Raw genomic sequence first — 23,641 nt, 5'->3', positions numbered from 1 at the left:
TTGAGTTACGAGTTTTTTATGTATTCTAGATATAAGCTTTTTAAGGTATGATTTGCAAGTATTTTCTCCCATTCCATGGGATCTCTTTTCACATTCTTGGTGGTATCCTTTGAAACACAAGTTTTAAGTTTTGACGAAGTCCAGTTGATCTTTATTTTCTTTTGTCACTTTTGCCTTTAGTGTGTGTTCTGAGATCAGTTCTCTGACACAGACTCCGTGTCCTGCAATTCAGTTCAGTTTCAGAGTTAGCTTCAGATCCCACAAGTTAAAGGGCAAGTCCCCAAAAAGACTGCCCTTATTTCAGACACCAGCCCCAAGTAGGGTTCCTAGTCAATGCAACCACCTACAAATTCACGTCTTCCCATAACCTCCTCGATAATTCACTAGAATGACTCGCATAACTCACTAAAAGCATTATCCTTATGATTATGGTTTTAATATAAAGGATATATGACTCAGAACAGCCAAATGGAAGGCACATAGAGGCCAAACTCTAGAGGCAGGAGAGGGATACCCTCTGTGTGGAATCCTGGCAGTTCATACTCCCAGCACACGTTTGTTCACTGGTTAGGAAGCTTCACTGAAATTGATGTTCCCAAATTGTATTTGGGATTTTATTATGAGGCATTATGGATTACGATTGGGTGACTGTGTGGTTGAGCCCAGTCTTGAGCCTTAACACCCCTCCTGGGAGTTTGATCTGGCCCAAAATTCCAACCCTCTAATCAAATGATTAGTCTTTCCGGTGACCAGCCCCCATTCAGAAGCCCAGAATGAATTGCCACATTAGCATAACAAAGAGACTCCTATCAATCTGGAAATTCCAAGGATTTTTGAAGCTCTGCCCAGAAACATGGACAAAAACGAGATATTCTTTATTATACCCCTCTCTTATCACCCAGCCAATTTTAAAGCTAATTTATAATTCAGCACTCAGGGACAAGGAGGATTACTTAGAACTGCTGCCATTCCACTTTTCATATTTCACTTTAAAAATTTGATTCTGGTAAATTTGCACAAACAAGTAGAGAGGGGCCATTTGTGTGATCTGTTCCACTGTCCTATGTTGCATCCTGGAAAGACGAGTCACAGAAGCATGTGAAAAGCTGAGGATTTTTTCCTGCAGAAGTGTTGAGAATGTTTGTCTTCATGGTTGTCATTAACATATGGAAGGGTAAGATTCCTTTGAAGAGGTAATGAATAAGTAACTATATTTCTTATAATAAGGATTACATTTAGGAATTTCTCTTAAGTATCCACCCTAGATTTAAAAGTTCATTTTGCTGCTTGCTCAACAAAAGATACTTGAAAAAGATACTTGAATATCTAACATTAAATATATTAGAAAACCTTACAAAGAGATACTGTTCTAGAAGACATTTTTACTGCCTACTCATTACTTCCTCTTTGTAACTTTTTCACATTCAACTTTTCTTGATTGTATATCCATTACCTGCATATAGTACATTTTTTTCTGATTTTCAGAATTTATCTTAAAGGCTTGAATTACTTTTTTTTAATTGCACACATTCTTAATTTCAAAATAAATGTATTACAGGAAAAAAAAGTCACACATCATTCTTAGATGATTCAGAAAATGATTTTAATACTATACTGCTTATTCTTAAAAGTGGTATTCTAGGTTCAGAGGAAGGGTAACACAACTAAGGTTAGGTCCCTGCTCTTAAGGGAACTAATATTATTAGCTAGACATGCTCACAGAGAATAATTACAAGGGAAAGAACTTGGAGGGGAGGGAATTTTGAGATTTGGATTGGAACCTTTAGATCATACTTCTTGGGCTGTGGTTCAGGAAAGCTGTTGTTTTAGCATAATATTGAGTATCATTTCAGTATTATTCGTCTAACAAATATAACTAATAAGCAGGAATAGCCAGGTTAAAGTACCATCCAAGGGTATTTTTATAAAAGCTTAAAGATGAAGTTAGCAATGTCAAATGCCGTTTAAAGGTAAAATAGAAAATTTTCCGAAAGAAAGAAAGAAAGAAAGAAAGAAAGAAAGAAAGAAAGAAAGAAAGAAAGAAAGGAAATTTTCCACTGGAATTAGCAGTTAAAGTGTCAGTCTTTGAGAAGCCTGTTATTCTCAAAGTTTTTTGGATTGAAAAGCAGATAAAAGCCATATTGAAAGGTGGCAGAGAATAATTAGCAGAAGCATCGTCTGTTGCACTAGGAGTTTCAGCCAATACTGCACTGGTAATTATAAATCAGTCCCTAATGACTAATATAATATGATCATTACACTTAAGCCTGCCCTAATATAAGCTACTTTATACCAGAGCTTTATTTGAAATATCACGCTGATTATTTCCAACACAATTCAAAGCACTGCTCCCCTCCAGTCATATTCGAAATGTGAGGCTCTCCATTCTCCCTTGCATTTATCCCCACACCATTTTGTGTTGCCCTTTATGAGACCCATCCTCATTGCTCCCTTGCATACCAAACTTCCCACATTGGGAACCTCCTCAATTTCCTTATTCTCTTTTCTCAAACCCATCTTCACACTTAGTGAAGGAGATATCTATTTTGCTGTCAATAGGTCAGTCTCAATGTGGATGCTTTAAAGCTCATTCTGTTCCACTTTTAGGAATCTCATCCCTCAGTTATATCCTTTCTCTACTATCTTACACTCTCCAGATTGAACCATTCAACCTCAAACTCTCCGTGTCCTCTCATCTAGAAAGGTAAAAAGATTTTTCTTCTTCTTCTCACACACTCTGATTCCATCCCTTTTGGTAACAAAGAGTAGTAGTCACCTGTGAAGTTTCCCTCATTGCATGACTTGCATAACTCCTCACTGTTATCAGGCTCTTCCTTGCAGAACTCTACTACAATTGCCTTTCCTCATCACTACTGTTTGTTAAATCCAGTGGTCATTTTTCTGCATTATTTTACTTTGTCTCTGAGTATTTGATATTACCAGCCATTGACTCCTTGAAATTCTCTTCCCTGTGGCCCATGATACTACTATTCCTGGTTTGCTATGTACCCCTCCTTCTCTTTTCTCCTTCAAATGGCCCTTTTCTCCCTACTCTTTTTTTTAAGATTCTATTTATTTTTGAGGGCGGGATTCGGGGAGCAGACTCTATGCTGAGCAGGAAGCCCAATGTAGGGCTCCATCCAAGGGCCCAAAGATCATGACCTGAACCGAAGGCAGACACCCAACCAGCTGAGCCATCGAGGCACCCTTCTCCTTAGCTCTTAATTATTAATATTCACCAAGATTCCATCTTAAGGCTTCTCTACAATACATAAACAGCCTCAAGCTTTTATCATCATCAAAACAAAATTTCGTTTACCTTGTGTTGCTCTGTTACTGTCTTATCTGTCAACATTTCTTCACAGCTATGCCATATACTTAGTTCTTTTTCTAAAATCTAAAGACAGCAAGATTTCAGAAATCCCTTTCTGGAATACATTCCCCCTCCCAAACTTAATATACTAGTTTTACATTTTGCCTTCTCGGCACAAGTCATCTTGCATTATTGAGACAGCATTATTTTATTTTCTGCTGATTCACAGTACATTTTTATTAGAGGACTTAGTTACAGTTTGCTTTGTATTATGTATATATTTCTACCTCACCAAATAGAATGTGGTTTTTCCAAGGGCAGGAAAAAAAACTTTTTTTTTTTTTTTTTTAAATTGAACAGGAGCCTCTTTAATTTCTTACACATTATATGCAGTAAATGCTGGTTAAGGATTTTTTCTTGTTGTTGATTGTGTTGTTTGTTTTGTTTGCCATTGAGGGAAGCCTGTTGCACTCTGATGGTATAGGCAGGACACTTGGGGTACCTGGATAAGCAGCTCTACTATAGTAAGAGTAGCGGTGAACTGATACAGTAGTGAACAGTTGTGGCTCCTCCATTAAGAGGATAAAAAGGGATATTGTTGCCACACAGCCAGTTCTACTAGTTTTAGAGATGATGGAGAAAAGTACAGGTTGTTACAAGATCACATAAATTATAAATGACTTAAACAATAAGGATGCATTTATTATATGTTATGAAATTTGTAAGTAAGGCATTTCCAGGTAGCTGAATGATACCAAGGATCCAGATTCTTTCTATTTTTTTTTTCCAGTTCTACCATCCTTATAAATTAGTGTGTCTTAAACTGATTCCCGCATGACTCAAGCCCACCACTCCAGGCATCACTTGTAATTGAATGTCTGGAGGTAGAACAGGGAGCATTCTTTTTTAAGAGCCCAGTCCCACTTTTAAGAATAAAGAAAACCTCAGAAGTATTCTCTGCAGAGGCACCTGGGTGGCTCAGTGGTTGGGCTTCTGCCTTTGGCTCAGGTTGTGATCCCTGGGTCTTAGGATCGAATCCCACATTAGGCTCCCCTCAGGGAGCCTGCTTCTCCCTCTGCCTGTGTCTCTGCCTTTGTCTGTGTATCTCTCATGAATAAATAAATAAAATCTTAAAAAAAAAAATTCTCTGCAGACTTAATATGTTATACTGGCCAGTTACATGCCCATTACTTAAACTTGTCACGCGGCAAAAGAAATGAGAGCATCACCTGGAGACTTGTTATAAGTACAAATACACAGGCCTCACTCCAGACATACTGAATTTTAAAAAGAAACTTTAGGGATGGTGAATGGAGCCCACCATTCAGTGTTTTAACTAGCAATTCAAGAATTCTGATACAGAGTTTGAAAGCTGGCTTAGAGAAACGAATCCTCCCTTCGGGCTGGAGAAAGGTCTAGCCTTCCCTGAAGGACTTTATTGCTAGGGAAAAAGGGGAGGGAAGGGATGAATGTTAGATACCCAACCAAAACTGTGTACACAGTTATTCTGGGAGTAAAGAGACTAAGATCTTTTTGAGCCTCAGCTACCATAGCTGCCCTCCCTACTCCTTTTATTCTCTCTGGGCCTCCAGACCCCATGCTGAGCTACCTGCCTAGTCTCTGAAGCAACCAACTATGCCTTAAAAATGTAATAACCTTCTAGTTGTTGGTTCTGGTTATCATACTACCATTTAACAAGCTTAAAAAATACTTTCAAGTTAAGAGATTTTGTAACAGGGGCACCTAGGTGGCTCATTTGGTTAAGCATCTGACTTTGGCTGAGGTCATGATCTCAGTGTCCTGGGATCGAGCCCTTAGCCCAGAGTCTGTTTCTCCCTCTGCCTATCTCCTGCAAGAGTGCCCATGTAGGGGCAGCCCAGATGGCTCAGCGGTTTAGCGCCGCCTTCGGCCCAGGGTGTGATCCTGGAGACCCAGGATCAAGTCCCACGTCAGGCTCCCTGCATGGAGCCTAATTCTCCCTCTGTCTGTATCTCTGCCTCTTTCTGTGTCTCTCATGAATAAATAAATAAAATCTTAAAAAAAAAAAAAAAAGAGTGCCCATGCACATGTGCGTGCTCAGTCTCTCTAATTAAATCTTTACAAAAAATAAAGGTTTTATAACATTTTAAAAAGCATAGATTAATAAATGTTTTCCTTTTTGTAATTTTACTGTTTTGTTTCTAGCTATGATAACATTTTGCTTTTTGGTAGGTTTCCTAAAAGACAGAAAAATGGAGGAATCCGTAAACCAAATGCAACCGCTGAATGAGAAGCAGATAACCAATTCTGAAGATGGATATGTATGGCAAGTCACTGATATGAATCGACTACACCGGTTCTTATGTTTTGGTTCTGAAGGTGGAACTTATTATATCAAAGAACAGAAGTTGGGCCTTGAAAATGCTGAAGCTTTAATTAGACTGATTGAAGATGGAAGAGGATGTGAAGTGATCCAGGAAATAAAGTCATTTAGTCAGGAAGGCAGAACCGCAAAGCAAGAGCCTATGCTCTTTGCACTTGCCATTTGCTCTCAGTGTTCTGACATAAGCACAAAACAAGCAGCATTTAAAGCTGTTTCTGAAGTTTGTCGCATTCCTACACATCTCTTTACTTTTATCCAGTTTAAGAAAGATCTGAAGGAAAGCATGAAATGTGGCATGTGGGGCCGTGCCCTCCGGAAGGCTATAGCAGACTGGTACAATGAAAAGGGGGGCATGGCCCTTGCTCTGGCAGTTACAAAGTATAAACAAAGAAATGGCTGGTCTCACAAAGATCTATTAAGATTGTCACATCTTAAACCTTCCAGTGAAGGTAAGCATAAGATCTTTGGGTTGGGGGAGGTTGCAGATATCTGATAAATAGCAAATTTTTATTTGACATAAGATGATCGTATAATATCTTCTAGAAATAGCCTTTTAGTCTCAAAATACATTGGTTGACTAATTGAAATGTTTTGATGCCAACCTGGAATTAAACTCCAACCACAGGCAATCCAGACATTACTAATCAAGAATCCAAGGATAGATTTACAGGTTAACATTTTAAATCTCAAAATGTCACCATGCTAACTAGAATGCTTACCCAAGTGATTATGGACTATGAAAGCAGCATGGACATGATTAAAGTTGTAGTAAGCAAAACACCTCCTAAGCCAGTAGATGGCAGATAGCCAGGCTACACTGCTCTAGTCCCTTATGATTTTTTTCCCTCCCTGTCTTCCTAGGATTTATGTTCCATGGAACCTAAAGGCTACCTGAAATAGTGCTGAACTTAACAATTCAGGATGTTAATTATCTCCAAGCAGTCAGCCAGGGGACATGGTAACTTGGGGCAGTTTTTCTATGTCTATGGGAAGAGACTTTTGAGAAGTTAGGTGAATGTATGATAATTACCTAGTCCTTCTTAGAAGGGAAATAAGAAAAACTTTTGGGCAAGAATAATGTAAAGTATGAAGTTACACAACATTTCCAAAATTCGCTCTTTTTTAATACCAGAAGTGAAACTTGAAAAGCCAGCTCCTCATTAATTCCTAATTTATCCATTTTATTATGAATGGACTTTTTAAAATGAAATTTAAGCAGCAAAGTATTACAAATATTTATGTAAACAAACCCATTTGTATTCTGGTTTTTTATTAGAAATTGTTTTAAAATAGCTGGATAATACATAAAAATATAGTGCAGAAAGTAGGAGTCCTGCCCTTCAAAAGAAATCACTGTGTTGAACATTACTCCTAAACATACACTGTTTTACTTTTAAATTTTTTATACTTTCTTCATTTCAATTAAAAACATATTGATATTTCTTCAAGTCAGTAGAAATGGTTGCTTATATACCATCGTATGAATATACTATAATTTATTTAGCGAGTCTCTTACTGATGACAGTTAAATAGATTCTGGTTTTTTATGCGATTACAAAAATACTACAGTGAAAAAACTTGAATAATGTAAATATTTATATAATAGGTAAACCCACAAAGAGTATTTAGAAGTGGCCAGTTTCCCCTGTATTTGAACACTGATTATTACCGGTGTGTTTTAATCTTTGCAAAATAGAATAGGTGAAAAATTATATCTTACTGAATTTATGGGCACTGCTGATTATTTGTAACTTTGTGGAGTGTATCTTTGCCCTTTTATCCATTGAGTTGCTATTCTGAATATTGTCACCATTCATTCATTCAACAAATATTTATTGAGCACCTAATGGATGGGCATTGTTCTAAGAACTTGGAACATATAGGAATTTATAACTTATTATATACATAGCATGCACTTCCCCTCCGCTTTTCTTTTTTTTCTTTGTCTTTCAATTTTTTTTGATGGGGGTTTCTGGCATATTGAAGTTTGGAATTTTAATGTAATGAAACTTACCATTTTTCTTCATACATACTTGTTTTGTGTTAGGTTTAGAATGGCCTTTTCCAACCTAAAGTTATAAAAATACCTATGTTTTTTTCCCTTAACATATTCATGCTTTAATTTTTTATTTTTAAATTTTTGATTCAGTATAAGAAGGTAGGGAGGGATCCAGCTTTGTCTGTTGAAACATTACATGGTTGTGTGTACCTAAGTGCTAGTTCTAATTGGAAAAATTAGTTTCTGAATTTGTGCAAATAGTTATTCTGGGTTTTGGATTCTTGGTCTATAAAATGAGGAATTAGTTGATGTTCCCTAAACCTGCTCCCACAGATGGTATTCTTTAATTCTAAATTTTTTGAGGGCAGAACTCGTACTTAAAATCTTTGAATAATAGTATGTTCAGGGATAAGAGACCCTAAGCTTCTCAGAGTAAAAAGAATTTGGAAATATAGTCTAAGCTATCAAATAAGTAATGTTTTAATACTTTAACTGAAATGTGTATTTAAAACATATAAAACAAGAAAATGTGATTTAATCAATCAGTTTTTTATTATGTACTTACCATGTGGCCAGCATAGAACTTGAGTAAGATGACTGCCTTTAAGAAGTTATATTTAACTGGAAAGACAAAATAGAAGATGTGCTCACATATGAAACATTTAGTAATTTAAGACAACATTAGATTTTGTACTAAAATCTGGAAGAGTCAAAGTACTTTAGAAGATCCTACATATTAGTATTGACTTTTGATCAAATTATTTAGAGTCCAGAGATATCACATAGGCTCAATCTGCCTTAAAGATGGATTTATTCGGCCAGTATTTTAGAAAAAAATGAATTCATGGCTAACATCACTTTAAAAAAATCAGAAGACCTCGCATAAAAATACCTATTCTGGCTTCTTTTGAAAATACTTTCTTTGGCAGCAGTAAGCCAGAACTTCACTGAAACATTAGTAGGTTATACTCTTTAGTTCCATCATCTTAACCACTCTCTATTATGTGACTTGTCCTATTTATTTTACCAGCATTTACCCCATAGACCTTTTTGAGTATGATAACTCAAACATCCTCTTCTCCATTTTACAGAGGTAAAATTAAGGCCTGGAATGGTCACACAGCCATTTATTGGTAGAATGTAGGATAGAACACAGACTTCCTCAGTCCCCCAATCCAAAGCCCTTTCAACTATTAAAAGAAATCACAAAAGAAATAAACATCTTGGTTTCTTTCTTTAATTTGGCCTGTAATACTTTCTCATTTATTAAAAACAACAAATTACTTACCTACATGTCCACTTCCACTTATCTCTGCTATTTATAAATGCTTGTTTAGTAGCAAAAAGGAACAAGTGAATTGAAGATTGAGACAGATCTGTACTTTGTGAATCATTCTGAGATTGTAGACCTGAGATAGGTATTGTCTAATGCTGGTGTCTCAAAACAACAAAACCAAAAGCTCTATAATAAAATGACTTAGAATATAGGAGATTTTTCTCCAGAGCCTTGTATTAAAACAATTGTGACGAAATAAGCGAGATCATTTGACTCCGTTGGCTTAAATGTGTCTGTTATATCACAGAAAGCGGCCTCACAGTGTAAAGAGTTTAGCTCCTCTGTATCTAGTTACTGCATTCTCAGTATATATGTTGTTTATCACCCAGAAATTCTCATGCTGTTTCAATTCCTTATTCTCTTAAAGGACTTGCTATTGTGACCAAATATATTACAAAGGGCTGGAAAGAAGTCCACGAATTGTATAAAGAAAAAGCACTTTCTGTGGAGACTGAAAAATTATTAAAGTATCTGGAGGCCGTAGAGAAAGTGAAACGCACAAAGGATGAACTGGAAGTCATTCATCTAATAGAAGAACATAGATTAGTTAGGGAACATCTTCTAACAAATCATTTAAAGTCTAAAGAGGTAAGTAAATTATAATATAGCATGTGATTAAACAGGAGTATTAAAATTTAAGGTGTGATATATAAAGTAATTTATGATATGTAGTTTATAAGACGGTAACTATATATACAGTTCTTTTGAACAAAAATGTAAAATATATCTTGAAATTAATACTTATTTAAAGTACTTAACACAATGCCCAGATGTAGTTGGCATTCAGTTAAGTGTTATTTCTACTTCAGATAGGCCAGTTAATTTGCCTTGCTAATAATTAAAAATAAGTAAAATTCTTCTATGCAGTTCCTTCATAGAATACACTTCACTTTCCTACTATAGTAGAGAGCAAGTTAATTTGATAAGCCTTTGATCATTGTGCAAATCTTTTTATTGAGGAAATACTTCAAACCCCAAAAGAAAGTCTTAAAGAATGTTAATAGTATTATTATTGATACAGCTATTATACTGATTCATTTCCCCTTAATTCCTTACATTTCTACCTATGTTTTCACTTCAATAGGTATGGAAGGCTTTGTTACAAGAAATGCCTCTTACTGCATTACTAAGGAACCTAGGAAAAATGACTGCTAATTCAGTTCTTGAACCAGGAAATTCAGAAGTATCTTTAGTATGTGAAAAACTATGTAATGAAAAACTGTTAAAAAAGGTAAGCATTAGGGTGCTTTGCTGACTGAGTTGGTTGAGTGTCTGCCTTCAACTCCATTCATGATTTCTGGGTCTGTGGATCCCCCCTGCTCAGCAGGGAGTCTGCTTCTCCCTCTCCCTCTGCACTTCCCCCCCACTCATGTGTGTGTACTTTTGCTCACCCTCTCAAATAAATAAGAGCTTTAAAAAAATCTAAAAAACGCTAAGCATTTGTTAGCTGCTACTAATTGAAAAAGTTAACTCCTAAATTCTGGAAATGTAACTAGTGCATTTTTAGGTGTTCTGAGAGTTTTATAATACCAAATTTCAATTAACTCTGAAATGTAAGATAATATGTCCTCATTTTTGTCTTTTCTTTAGGAAATACATTTATTAGCTACAGTAATAAAATCTAAGACACATAATGACTATTTTTCATTTGATTGTTTTGCATTTATTTCTGTCTCTGTCTTGTTTCTAGGCTCGTATACATCCATTTCATGTTTTAATTGCATCAGAAACTTATAAAACAGGTCATGGGCTTAGAGGAAAACTGAAGTGGCGTCCTGATGAGGAAATTTTGAAAGCTTTGGATGCTGCTTTTTACAAAACATTTAAGGTAATGGTTTGATTTTTGCTTTATAACAAAATGACCCAGTTGGGACTTGATATATTTTACAAAAATACATTTTAAAGATCATACTAATAGTTTAACCATTTATTAGATATTCTTTTTTTTTTTTCGTAGTTCATGTAAATGCAGGTATGTAATTAACATTGTAAGTTTATGAGTAAAAAATTTCTCCATACCTTTGGAAAATACCCAATTATCTTATAAAATCATTTTGATAAGGTTAAAAATACCAAATTAAAATTTTTTTTTTATTCCTGTAGAGTTCTTTGACTTGGTCCTCTGCCATTTTGTTAATCAGTAGTGTACCTCTGTTGTCTCGGTGGGAAGTGATTTTTTTAGGACTGAAAATCCTACATCAGAGGATTTGATTTTAAGAATTTTTGATTTTAAGATTTTCTTATTTAGCAAAATAGTAGTAACTAAATTCAGTAACAAAGGGAGTATACAAAGATATTTATCTTCAATATACAAAGATGGTTCAATATACAAAAATTAATGTAATACATCACATTATCTTTTCCTGTGTATGTGTAGTGCATTCAGTACACATGCAGTGATTACAGTATTGCTCAAAGCAGTCTACACATTCAGCACGTTTTGCAGAAATAGAAAAACTCACTATAAAATTTATGTGGACTTTAATGGGACTCCCCAAATAACAAAACCAATCTTGAAAAAGAACAAATTTGGCAGACTCATGCTTCCAAACTTACAGATTTCAAAACAGCATAAAGCTACCGTAATCACAACCATGTGGTACTGGCATAAAGGCAAATTCATAGACCAATAGGATAGAATGCAGAGGCTAGAAATAAACTCTCACATGTATGGTCCCACTGATTTTTTACAAGAGTGTCAAAACAGTTCAGTACAGAAAAAAATAGTCTTCAAAAAGTGGTGCTGGAGAAACTGGATATCTATGTGCAAAGGAACAAAGTTGCACCATTACTTAGGAAAATTAAAGTGGTTCAGTGACCTATATATTTAAGAGCTGAAACTATACAACTCATAGAAGAAAACATAGAGTAAAAGCTTCATGACTTTAGATTTGGCGATAGATTCTTATATATAACATCAAAGCACAGGCAATAAAAGGAAAAGTAAATGAATTGGACTTCATCAAAATTTAATAACCCTGGGATCCCTAGGTGGCGCAACGGTTTGGCGCCTGCCTTCGGCCTAGGGCGCGATCCTGGAGACCCGAGATCGAATCCCACATCGGGCTCCCAGTGCATGGAGCCTGCTTCTCCCTCTGCCTGTGTCTCTGCCTCTCTCTCTCTCTCTCTCTCTCTCTCTCTCTCTCTGTGACTATCATAAATAAATAAAAATTTAAAAAAAAATTTAATAACCCTTTTTTTATCAAAGGGCACTATCAAGAGTGAAAAGATAATCTACAGAATAGGAGAAAATATTTATAGATCATATATTTGATAGCTTTCTAGTGTTTGGAATACATATAAAGAAGTGCTACAACTCCACAGTAAAAATACAAAAACCCAATTAAAAAATGAGGAAAGTCCTTGAATAAGACATTTCTCCAAAGAAGATATCCAATGGCCAATTAGCACATCAGAAAAGATGTTTAGCATCATTAGTCATAAGGGAAATGTAAATCATTGATTCTTATCATAAAAGCAGAAAAAAGGAGCCTTTGAGAGGATAGGAGAAATTGCAACCTTAGTGCATTGCTGGTGGGAATGTAAATGGTACAGCCCCTGTGGAAAACAGTTTGGTTGTTCCTCAGAAAGTTAAACATAGAATTACCATGCCATCCAGCATTTACACCAATTATATACCCTAAAGAATTGAAAAGAGAATCAAACATACCTATAGATAAGTGTTCAAAGGAGCACTATTCACAATAGCTGAAAGGTAGAAAGTGTTCAGCAGATAAATGGTTAAACACAATCAAATATATACACACAATGGAGTATTCAGCCTTACAAAGGAATGGATTTTGAAACATGCTACGACATGAACCTTGAATGATGAACCTTGAAAACGTTAGGCTAAGTGAAATAAGCCAGACACTAAGGGACAGGTATTATAATGATTCCATTTATGTGAGGTACCTAGAATAGACAAATTCATAGAAAAGAAGATAGAAGTTGCACGAGGCTAAAGGGAGATGGGAATGGGGAATTTTTAATAATAGGTAGGGAGTTTGTATTTGGGATGATGAAAAGGTCTGGAAATAGATAGTGGTGCTTACGTGCCATTGTAAATATAATTAATTTCATGGAATTGTACCCTTAAAAATGATGTAAGAGCAATTTTATTTATATTTTACCACAAAAAAATTGTTAGATATTCTCAGTTTACTTTATGAGGAATGATTTCTTAAAAAAAAAAAAAAAAAAAAACAGGAAGATGGTAACTTCTTTAATGGAATTATTAAATAGGTGGTTTTATTTTCTTATTTTCCTCCAGAAAAGCTAAGCATTTTCAAGTTCTTGTCAATTGGTAAATTAAAAATCAGGTCTTTTATCTTAAAAGTCTTTCAAATGAAAAATAATATGATTTTTAGAAATTAATTGTAATTTCTATGATTGCTTTTAACACTTGCTTTGTGTGTTTTTGTTTTTTAGACAGTGGAGCCAACTGGAAAACGTTTTTTGCTGGCTATTGATGTCAGTGCTTCTATGAACCAAAGAGTTTTGGGTAGTGTACTCAATGCTAGCACAGTTGCTGCAGCAATGTGCATGGTGAGAACACCTAAGACAATTAAGAATTTTAGCCACCCTAAAAAATGTTTAATGTGGGACAAAACTATAAAGTTAGATATGATCAAGGATTATGTTTTCACTTGTTTTTGTCATTTTGCTTTATTTAGCACATTTTATTTCAATTGAATATCAATATATAAAAATAGTTAAAAATAAGCAAAGTTTTAAGCCTGGGTGGCTCAGTTGGTTAAGCATCCAACTCTTGATTTTTGGCTCAGGTCATAATCTCAGGGTTGTGATTTTTGCCCTGTATTGGGCTCCACACTGGGCATGAAGCCTGCTTAAGATCATCTCTCTTCCTCTACTCCTCCCACTCAGGTGCAGGCTTTTTCTCTCAAAAGTTCTAGGTTTATTGTAGGTATATTTATAAAGCATGTCTAAAGAACAACAGAAATTTTAATTTTAAAAAATATTAAATATTAATGTATTGTTGAAGCAGATAATGCTTAGAGAAAGTATTATTAAATATAGAAATTAAAAGATCAGGAACCAAGAACAACAGTCAGGATACTTTGGATCTAGCCTGACTGTCCCTTCTCTTCTGTGGCTTTATTCTTTAATAAAATGACAAGAACATATACTCTATTTGATTCAAAGCACAGTTATGAGAACCAATTTCTTTGTAACAGTTTGTGAAAGTACCTTGAAAGCTATACTGTTACTGTGTAGTTCCAAAACAAAAATAAAAATAAAATAAACATTTTTTTTAAGATTTTATTTATTTATTGGAGACAGAAAGAGAGCGCACAAAAGCAGGGGAACAGAGGCAGAGTGAGATGGAGAAGCACACTCCCTGCTGAACAGGGAGCCTGACTCAGGCTCGATCTCAGGACCCAGGATCATGAGCAGAAGACAGATGTTTAATGTTTAACTGAATGAGCCACCCAGGTGCCCCAAAAATAAGCATATTCTAAAAATGAAGTTTAATGAACTTTAAGATACTCTATTTATTTTACCTGAATCTGCTGAAAGTTACCACCTTTGATTTTTTTCAGGTTGTTACACGAACAGAAAAAGATTCTTATGTAGTTGCTTTTTCAGATGAAATGGTACCATGTCCAGTAACTACAGATATGACATTACAACAAGTTTTAATGGCTATGAGTCAGGTAAGGAACTGTTTTTATTAAGTTTACTTAACATGTGTTCTATAATAATAATCTTATTTTGATGTCATGTGTAATATTAATAAGTTTATGAAAACAAATAGTTTTATCTCAATTTTCCCAGAGCACAGAATAATAAATATATACACATGCTTTGAGAAGGTCTATATATTGGCTGTAAACAAAATGATGATGTAAAAAATAGTATTTTTAAGTATTATTTCAGACATCTCCGTAAGTAAACTAGGGCACTTTTATTCTTATCCATTTTTTTTGATCTGAGTTAGATCCCAGCAGGTGGAACTGATTGCTCTCTTCCAATGATCTGGGCTCAGAAGACAAACACAGCTGCTGATGTCTTCATTGTCTTCACTGATAATGAGACCTTTGCTGGAAGTATCCATCCTGCTGTTGCTCTGAAGGAGTATCGAAAGGTAAAATTCTAATATTCTTTCTCACCCCAAATAAGAATCAATTCTCAAATATTCAGTATTTTTTCTAAAACATACTGAAGATAGTTCTGTATCTTTGCATAGGGATACAACACAAGTTCAACAATACTTGAAATAAAAAATATTAGCTATATTGGGACACCTGGGTGGCTCAGCAGTTGAGCATCTGCCTTCGGCCCAGGGCGTGATCCTGGAGTCCTGGGATCGAGTCCCGCATCGGGCTCCCTGCATGGAGCCTGCTTCTCCCTCTACCTGTGTCTCTGCCTCTCTCACTGTCTCTCATGAATAAATAAATAAATCTTTACAACAGAAAATGGGATATACATGTATGACTTATTTTAACTAGTCCCAATTCTATACATTACTAAAATATCCTCTGCAAAAGGACTATGTAAAATTAAAGCTATAAGCTGTGTTTTAAGTTTTATGGCTATTTCAGTGTTCTTTCTTTCTTTCTTTCTTTCTTTCTTTCTTTCTTTCTTTCTTTCTTTCTTTTTTTTTTTTTTTTTTAAGATTTTATTTATTTATTCATGAGAGACACACAGAGAGAGGCAGAGACACAGGCAGAGGGAGAATCAGGCTCCACGCAGGGAGCTCGATGCAGGACTCAATCCCAGAACCCTGGGATCGTGCCCTGAGCCAAAGGCAGACACGAAACTGCTGAGCCACCCAGGTGTCCCTATTTCAGTGTTCTAATCAGTGTTCTCCAGTTGAGCTCTCTGAAATCATGGAAATGTTTTTATCTATAGTATCCAGTGTGGTAGCCACGAGTCACATGTGGCTATCAAGCACTTGAGTTGTGGCTAATGTGACTAGGAGAACTAGAATTTGATGAGGAGTTTTGTTCTCAAAATGTGATTTCCCTGCCAGCAGCCTTAGCCTGGGACCTTCTTAGAAATACAGATTCCAAAAAAAAAAAAAAAGAAATACAGATTCCTGGACCCCATGGGAGACCTGCTGAATCAAACTGGAGAGTTGGATTATGTTTTAACAAATCTCCTAGGAATTCTAATGTATAAGTTTGAGACAAAGGGAGAGAATAGAACCTGTAGTCAAGGCAGCCTGGGTTGAATGTCCTGGGTCTTTCTTTTTTAGTATGGACCTTAGCAAATTAACTGATACATGTCATAGTATCTAATAGTACTACTTACCTTTTAGAGTTATTGCAACAATTATATTAAATAAATTAAAGAGCTCATTATGGTATCTGACATACTGCATACTCAGTGATTATTGGTTCTTCTCCAAAATTCAATTATTGTAACGTTAAGCCATAGCTGTGGAAAATAAGTTCTTACATGTGACATGTATGTTTCATATATAACACAACCAACCAAAGACCAAAAGTTGATAATTGCAGGGTAATATTTCTTTATATATACCCACATACACTGCCCCAGTGTTTGATATACTGGTAAAAATATCTGATGCCCCCAAATGTCCTGACAGGTTTCATGAGTAAAAAGCCTCTAAGCTGCAAAGGAATGTACTCTATGGCCCATGGAACAGAGAAGCAGGAATTTCAGGCAGGCTGTCTACATAATTTTATTTTCTGTTCTTCTGAAGATCATAGACTCTGGCCCTAAAAGATTAAGAAATTTTATAGAGAGAAAAAAATTGACTTTGTAATAAGTTGTGATAGAATTTGAAGTGCTTTAATTTTGGAGGTTATTTGCTTTTGCTTATATAAATTTTACGTATTTTGATCTTTTCCAACAGAAAATGGACATTCCAGCTAAATTGATTGTTTGTGGAATGACATCGAATGGTTTTACCATTGCAGACCCAGATGATAGAGGCATGTTGGATATGTGTGGCTTTGATACTGGAGCTCTGGATGTAATTCGAAATTTCACATTAGATGTGATTTAACCTAAGCACCAGCATGAACTAAGGAGGTCCATTGTCATCCGTGATCTCGCTAAAAATATGTAGCTACTTCCCAGCTAATCTTAATCCAATGAAAGATGATGATAGTATAGTATATGCATAATGGAAAATTTACTTTACAAAAAAAAAGGAAGGAAAAGTAAGATGAGCCCAAAGTTCTTTCTGTCTACTAAACTAGCTCTCGGGAAATAGCTTCAGAATACACTGTAGCTTCCTCTATCTAACAGAGAACTTCTTGTTGATAGATACTGTAAAATAGTCAAACAGTTTTGCTGTGGTGAATAATCACATTTGTACTTAAAAGAAGTGAGAGCCAAAAGTGTAAGTAGTTCCATATCATGTCACTTGTTTGAAAAGTGCTTAAAGTTTTCATAAATGTTTGCATTGGGAAAGGACAGCTTTGATAATGTCCAAATATTCTAAAATGCACTGGACCATGTAACTGTGATGGAATATGAAATTCATCTATAAATTTTTATACCAAGGGGTTAAAAAAAGACATTTGATTAAATTATGAACAGGTTTTACAAATTCTTGGAGTTTTCTAAGATATAAATAGCAGCTTTCTTACTCAGTGAAAAAGATACTTTGAATCTGATATTTTATTTACACATGTAGGGTTGTTACATTAACCAGAAAATAGTGGAAAACCCCTGAGAAAAGACACTAAAGTTTGTGTCACCTGAGGAAGCCTATTTGGTTTGCTTTTTGTTTTGGTGCATTTTATTGCTGTGAGTGGGGCCATAACTTCACAATTTGTGCTGAAATAATAGCCACATGTAGCCACACTTTTTCTTTTTTCATAGTCTTACCAAATGAAACCAACAGACTGTTTCAAGCATTTAGCTCCCCCACTCCTAAATCTGTATGACAATTATTATCTCACCTGTAACCAGATTAGCTTTTACCTTACTTTAAATATTCTAATTATCTTTACCTATTTTTTTAGTCAATTGTAAGTGGGTTTTAGATATTTCCTGATTGTAAACATGTTGATGACGTATCTCTGTTCATTATTCATTTGTGACAAAACACTCTTTTTTAATAGTGTACAAAAGATAATAAAGCAAGCTAGGTCTTTCAGGTTTGAAAGGCAACTTTTGAATAACATTACCACTAACCAATCTGTAAGAAATTTTTTTTTCTATTTTATTTGTGTATATTAAACTTCCTTTTCATTACACTAAAGTGCATTATTTTCTTGAACAACTGTCCCTTCTTTCTGGGGAGGTTTAACCTATTAAAAATGCCAGTATCTTTGCTCATAATGATATCATGGTTGTTTAAGATGACCTAAAACTTCAGTTATTTATTCTTTTCATAATTAACGATTTACTGAAGATTTATAAAGCCCTTCTCACTGTCATGTGAAAAGTTAAACTAGTAAATATAAATTATTATAGCCTTCTATGTGCTTAGGAGTTAGAGGTTTTGTTTTGAAGGCAAAGGGGACTTTAGTAGTATAGAATTTGTGAAGATAATTTGTTTCATGAGAAATTTGGGCTCTGGAAGGGAAAAGAAAATGTCCCTTTCAAACTTATTTGACATATTAATGCTGGCTCTGCTATGTAGCCATTCCTTCAAGGCAACTGGTAGCAATTTGTAAGTGTTGTGATTTACCGGAGATTTTTTTTGTCAGCAAAGTAGCATGTGCACTCCCCCACCATCATCCCCCATACATTGCTTCTGATGTCATTCTGGTTTTTAACCCTCTGTCAAGCATTGGATATAAGGTGTTCGCTACTTTTGGTGACATTAAAATACTATGTTCAGATTAAAGGGCCTAGTAGAGTTATATAATAGTTTTGAAGTTTCTAAGTAAACCCAAGGTCTCCTTAAATTAAAAATTATAACATGATCTAACTTTTTATTCCTAATAGAAATGTTAACTGGAATGTAGCATAAAAGCTTATTTCCTTCACTTATGTAAACTGGATGTTCATAAGCTAATCAGTCCATCAGAAAGAGTAAGATTAGATGTGACCTTTTTGAAGTATTTAGATACGTCTAATTAAATGGATTAGAGTAAAATTTAAGGAACAAAAAAATCTGAAATTTAAAAGGTGATTTTTAAATGTAGGTTAAGGATCCAAGGTCTAAAAAAGTATGGCTTTGGAGTACTAGATATAGCAATCTTGGGCTCTTCATTCCCATTCCAGAATTAATCTCCCCACAAAATGGGAAGACAATGATTCACAGAGTAGGAAACAAAATAAAATTACTCAAGACTCTTTATCTTTTTAGGCATTAAGAAATAATGTATATACATGATTGCTTTAGGAGTAGAAAAACAAATTGTGAACACGTATACTTTTGTAGTTCATAATAATCCTCAATTACAATTAATATCTTAATAACCTCTGTTGCTACATATAACGTAGCCCTATAGAAAAAATTTTAAAACTTTACCTCATTATGAATAAAACTGTATTCAAGTGATGAAGAAGTTTTATTTTCTGAATTACTTTTAGAATTATTGCTACATTAATATTTAGGGAAATGTTGCTTTAAAAACAGCTCTAAGAAAAATAAACTTTATTTCCTAGAAAATATGTAAATATTTTCAGGATATGGTAATAATTAGTGAAACAAAAACTAATCTTATAATGATACCCTTACTTATTAGTTGAAATTTCTTGAAAATTGCATTTATTAAGTTACATATTATTTAGTAACTATCTTATGGGAACATTAGTGAGGAAGATGCTGGTGAATGGGATTTAGTGTTACCCCTCTGGAACCTCTTGCTTCATCTAACTTACTGTGTAACTATAGACAACCAGTTTAACCTATCAATTTTGTTATCTTTGAAATGTGACCTATCTTGATGCTTGGATCTTAGAAGAATCAATGATTTAATATCTGTATAACAAAGTTTAAATTAGGAGGGGGGGCTTACAATACAAATTGGAACTTTAAAAACATTCTTATTAGGAGATACATGTTTTGAATGATAAAATGGTTTAGAAAAACCATTCAATACGCTCAATAATTCATTAAAACATTCCTGTTATAAGTGGGGAAAATGTAGAAGAAAAATGTTTACAGTGAAGGTATTGACTAAGAAGTCACTATTCTGATCAAGAGAAAGGAACATATTCCAAGTCTCAGATCTACTTGGGTAAACCTAGAAAATAAATGTATATTCTAAACAAACACTATTAATAAGCATTTGATTATTCTTTTAAAATAACAGGTAAACCTATAAATGAAAGAATATCATTTTATCAAGGTTTTTCCTCATTTCCTAAGATTTTGGAAAAATAATATAAAATTAAATTATCTTGGAACTTTAAGAAAAAATTCCCGAATTGGAGGATCTAATAATTAAATGAAAAACTTTTTTTTTTTTTTTTTTTAATGAAAAACATTTTAAAAGCACATCTAAACAATAACTGAAAGGAAATCACTTTGATCACTTACTGGACTTACCCTAATTTAACCTAAAGAATTTCATACCCACAAATAAAAATTTATTGAAAAGTAGTGTCCTTCGCGTAAGTTATTGAAAATGAAAAATTCTAGTACATACTACAAGTTTGAGGTGATTTATTAAGGCAGTATGTCCTCTAGAGAAATGTTCTACATGTGTAAGGAAGAATTAGAAAAAAAGATAAGCTAGGAGTTTAGTTACATTTACTGTACAGATTTTATTTAGCATTTCAGTATTATTTGCTTCCTAATCTTATTTGTTGGAAGATTACTTTTATACCTGTTTTTTTTTTCTTTCAAAATTACTTTATTCTGACATTTTTGTCTTCTGTTCCTTGTCCTGCTCTTAACCTTAGTAATAAAATGAATGACAGGAAGATCACCCATATTTAGTTTTGGGATGAATCTTTTTGCAGATTTCCATTTGTTCTATACAGATTTAAGATCATATTTGTTCAAATTAATAAGGGGCAGGTCTCTTGGAACAATAATTGGATTAATATATTTATTTCCCCACATCAAATTATATTGTATGTCTGTGCTAGATGCTGCAAAAATTCTGTGGACTTTAAGCCTTTGTTTGCAATTCTACATCTACTTTGCTCTTAGAAAAAGCTCTCAGAAAAAAATAATTAACTGACTACTCAGAAGATAGCACATCTCATACTCCTATTTCCATATAAGGACTGCTTTCAAGTCTTGCATCTACTAAGTACTTCACTGAGCTTATATATACATTGTTTGTGGCCTAAAAGATCTTGTAAGTAACTTGTATTCACATTTAACATTTTTTAATTGGTTTTATATTTGCTTTTGAAAATTATGAACTTAAAAATTCTATGGCAATATTTTTTCATGTAGAAGTCTAATAATATAGTTAAGCATAGTATTTGAATAAAATCATAATAAATGACACATTTTCCCTAAACTCTGAAAGTATCAAATTATATTGGAAATTGGTAGAAACATAAACTAGAGGAGTTGCATTGCAAAATTCTATTACTGAAATTAAAGTGATTATTTTCAATGATTTTGAATTTTGTAAATACAATGAAAATACGCAAAAGCTGTTTCTGAGCCTAAACAGATTTTCCCTTTGCTTCTATTTAATTTGGCACCACCGTGTGTCCTATTAATTCAATGAACATAAGTGATACTGAATTTTAAAATATATCTTGATTTCTGTACTTTTGGAAGTTATCAGAAAACTGAACAAAAGAAATACGAAGTTAGCTACATTTCTGCAGGTTTCACTTAATGAACACTTAGATTGTTGAGGTTAGTAAATGAGGTAAAACCTTGCTGTTTTATTTATCATGACCATATATAATTGATAGAATATTGAAACTTATGTTTAAATATTAGGCTTTATTTGCAATGTAAACTTTAGAATCCATACACAGCCAAATTGAGTTTAAAATATTACACAACTAATGGATAGTAATGAAGAAAAAATTTTTCGTTGCACTATTATTTTAAATATGAATGATACATATAATGTGGTTTGGTATTAGTAGAACTTTTTGTAATGCTATATTTTCTCCCTTTATTGCCAGCTTCTGATAATGAAGAAATTCTCCAAAGGGATGAGATATATGAAATAATCTTTTTAAAAAAAATAGGTTGAAGGAGTTCTAAACTATCCATTTGTTTTATATAAAGGCTTTTGATTTCCGTAATTGACACTTACTGAATATTTAAATTACACAGACTAATGCCTGCATAGAATAAAATTTAAGTATGCAAGAGCCTTAAAGTGAAAAAAATGAATCTTCTGACTGCCTTAAAATCTGACTAGCTCTCCAACAGGCATACTAGTTACTTTCCATAGAGTCTGTTCATTAAGTAATGCCTTAATAGTATTAGTGTTTCTGAAGTACAGAATTCAAAGGGTCTTTTAGAGCTTTCATTTTTTACATAATGAATGGAAATTTAACTGTTAAAGTTTTAAAACCTGATTGTACATTAGTTTAAGCACCTATTAACAGGATAATCTGAGTACACTGGTATGTTCTATATACATGACTTAATATCAGTAATATTTTGTGGTAGGTCAAGGGTTTTTTAATTGTTTGGTATAACAAATTATCCAAGAAGCTGGACTTTATGTAACATAATCTCCAAGGACCAAGCTGCATATTTAAACACTGGATGAAAAACAATTGTACAGTTTCAAAAATGATTACTTTTTTGAGGGTGTTTTTTTCAAGACAAAAGGCAAATGCTTTTGTTTCAAGCCTATAAGCAAATTCATTCAAAGAAGTGAATATAGTTGTAAAACATTGCGAATGTTGCAATAAAAAGTATCCAGGTCAGTGATTTAATTACGTTCACATTTTTACATTCACTTTGCCTTTCGAAGTAGGAATATTTTATAAAACTGAAAGAAAACTTAAAATTGTCTAGCTGGTGCTTAAGGATACAAAGTTTGATTTATCACAAGTTTCATTTCAAAGAAAAGGACCCTGCAAAGAGGGGCGGGGTGGTTTCTTAGGTCTGTTGATAAACTTACTGATGCTTTGTTGAGTCTTCCATGTTTTCACTGTAAATAATATATCTAACAATGTAATTTTGCTGTTTTCTGATTAAAAAAATCGATGAAATACTAATGAATTAAATTTATTTCATGATAAAGTTTTCACCGATACTGTGAAATCTTGACTTTCTCTCCTTTTCTAGCCTTCCAAAATACCATACGCAATACAACATTGTAGACATGGGGTGCAGATGCACATTATGGGAACTGCTTCTGGTCAACTGTATTATTGTAGAAACTGATAGATAAACCAAATAAACTCTATGCACATCACACAATGGTGTTCATTTATTTAAAGAAATAAGAATTTTAAGATTATAATATGCCTTATAAAATCTAAGGCTCTTAGCAATCATATTTTAACAAGATGAAATTAAAGTTTGATAATTAACATTAGCCTTATTATAATGGCTCTAATTACATATATTTAAAATACATATGGTTGAGGAGTCTTTCCCAGTGAATTTCTGGATTTAACCAAATGCACATTCTTAAAGAGTTTTAGAATAGGATTCTTTTGTGAAAATACTCCATAAAGTTACCTTTGGGAAAAGTGATGTTAATACCAAAAATCAATTATGTAAACAAAAAGTTTTAGTGCCAATGCAGATGTTTCTTTTCTCTCTGAATTCCCATAAAACTTCTG

General features: G+C 33.8%; 1 protein-coding gene and 1 long non-coding RNA gene across 6 annotated transcripts in view; one reads left to right on the top strand and one right to left on the bottom strand.

Annotated features, from left to right (window-relative positions):
- RO60 (Ro60, Y RNA binding protein) overlaps positions 1–23,268 on the top strand; it is a 29,151-nt gene extending 5,883 nt beyond the window's left edge. For 4 of the 5 annotated variants that reach the window (XM_038586105.1, XM_038586107.1, XM_038586106.1 and 1 more), the window contains exons 2-9: positions 5,525–6,124; positions 9,378–9,598; positions 10,095–10,241; positions 10,701–10,838; positions 13,442–13,558; positions 14,575–14,688; positions 14,973–15,119; positions 16,857–23,268. In XM_038586105.1, the coding sequence (XP_038442033.1) occupies positions 5,545–6,124; positions 9,378–9,598; positions 10,095–10,241; positions 10,701–10,838; positions 13,442–13,558; positions 14,575–14,688; positions 14,973–15,119; positions 16,857–17,009 (1,617 nt within the window). In that variant the 5' untranslated portion in view covers positions 5,525–5,544 and the 3' untranslated portion in view covers positions 17,010–23,268. Of the gene's footprint in view, positions 1–5,524; positions 6,125–6,536; positions 6,634–9,377; positions 9,599–10,094; positions 10,242–10,700; positions 10,839–13,441; positions 13,559–14,574; positions 14,689–14,972; positions 15,120–16,856 lie in introns of those variants that run through there. The other variant, XM_038586108.1, reaches the window with a different exon arrangement.
- Positions 630–12,052, bottom strand: LOC119868035. Its single transcript, XR_005385635.1, has 3 exons — positions 8,240–12,052; positions 3,320–3,397; positions 630–1,183 (listed from the first exon to the last, which is right to left on the bottom strand). It is a non-coding gene; the product is annotated as an uncharacterized LOC119868035 (long non-coding RNA).
- Positions 23,269–23,641: the final 373 nt, after the last annotated feature.

Source organism: Canis lupus, chromosome 38, assembly GCF_011100685.1.
Source record: "Canis lupus familiaris isolate Mischka breed German Shepherd chromosome 38, alternate assembly UU_Cfam_GSD_1.0, whole genome shotgun sequence".
In the NCBI taxonomy this organism is placed as follows: Eukaryota; Metazoa; Chordata; class Mammalia; order Carnivora; family Canidae; genus Canis; species Canis lupus.
The sequence above is the reverse complement of the archived record's forward strand: the minus strand, read 5'-3'. Positions and strand labels throughout refer to the sequence as shown.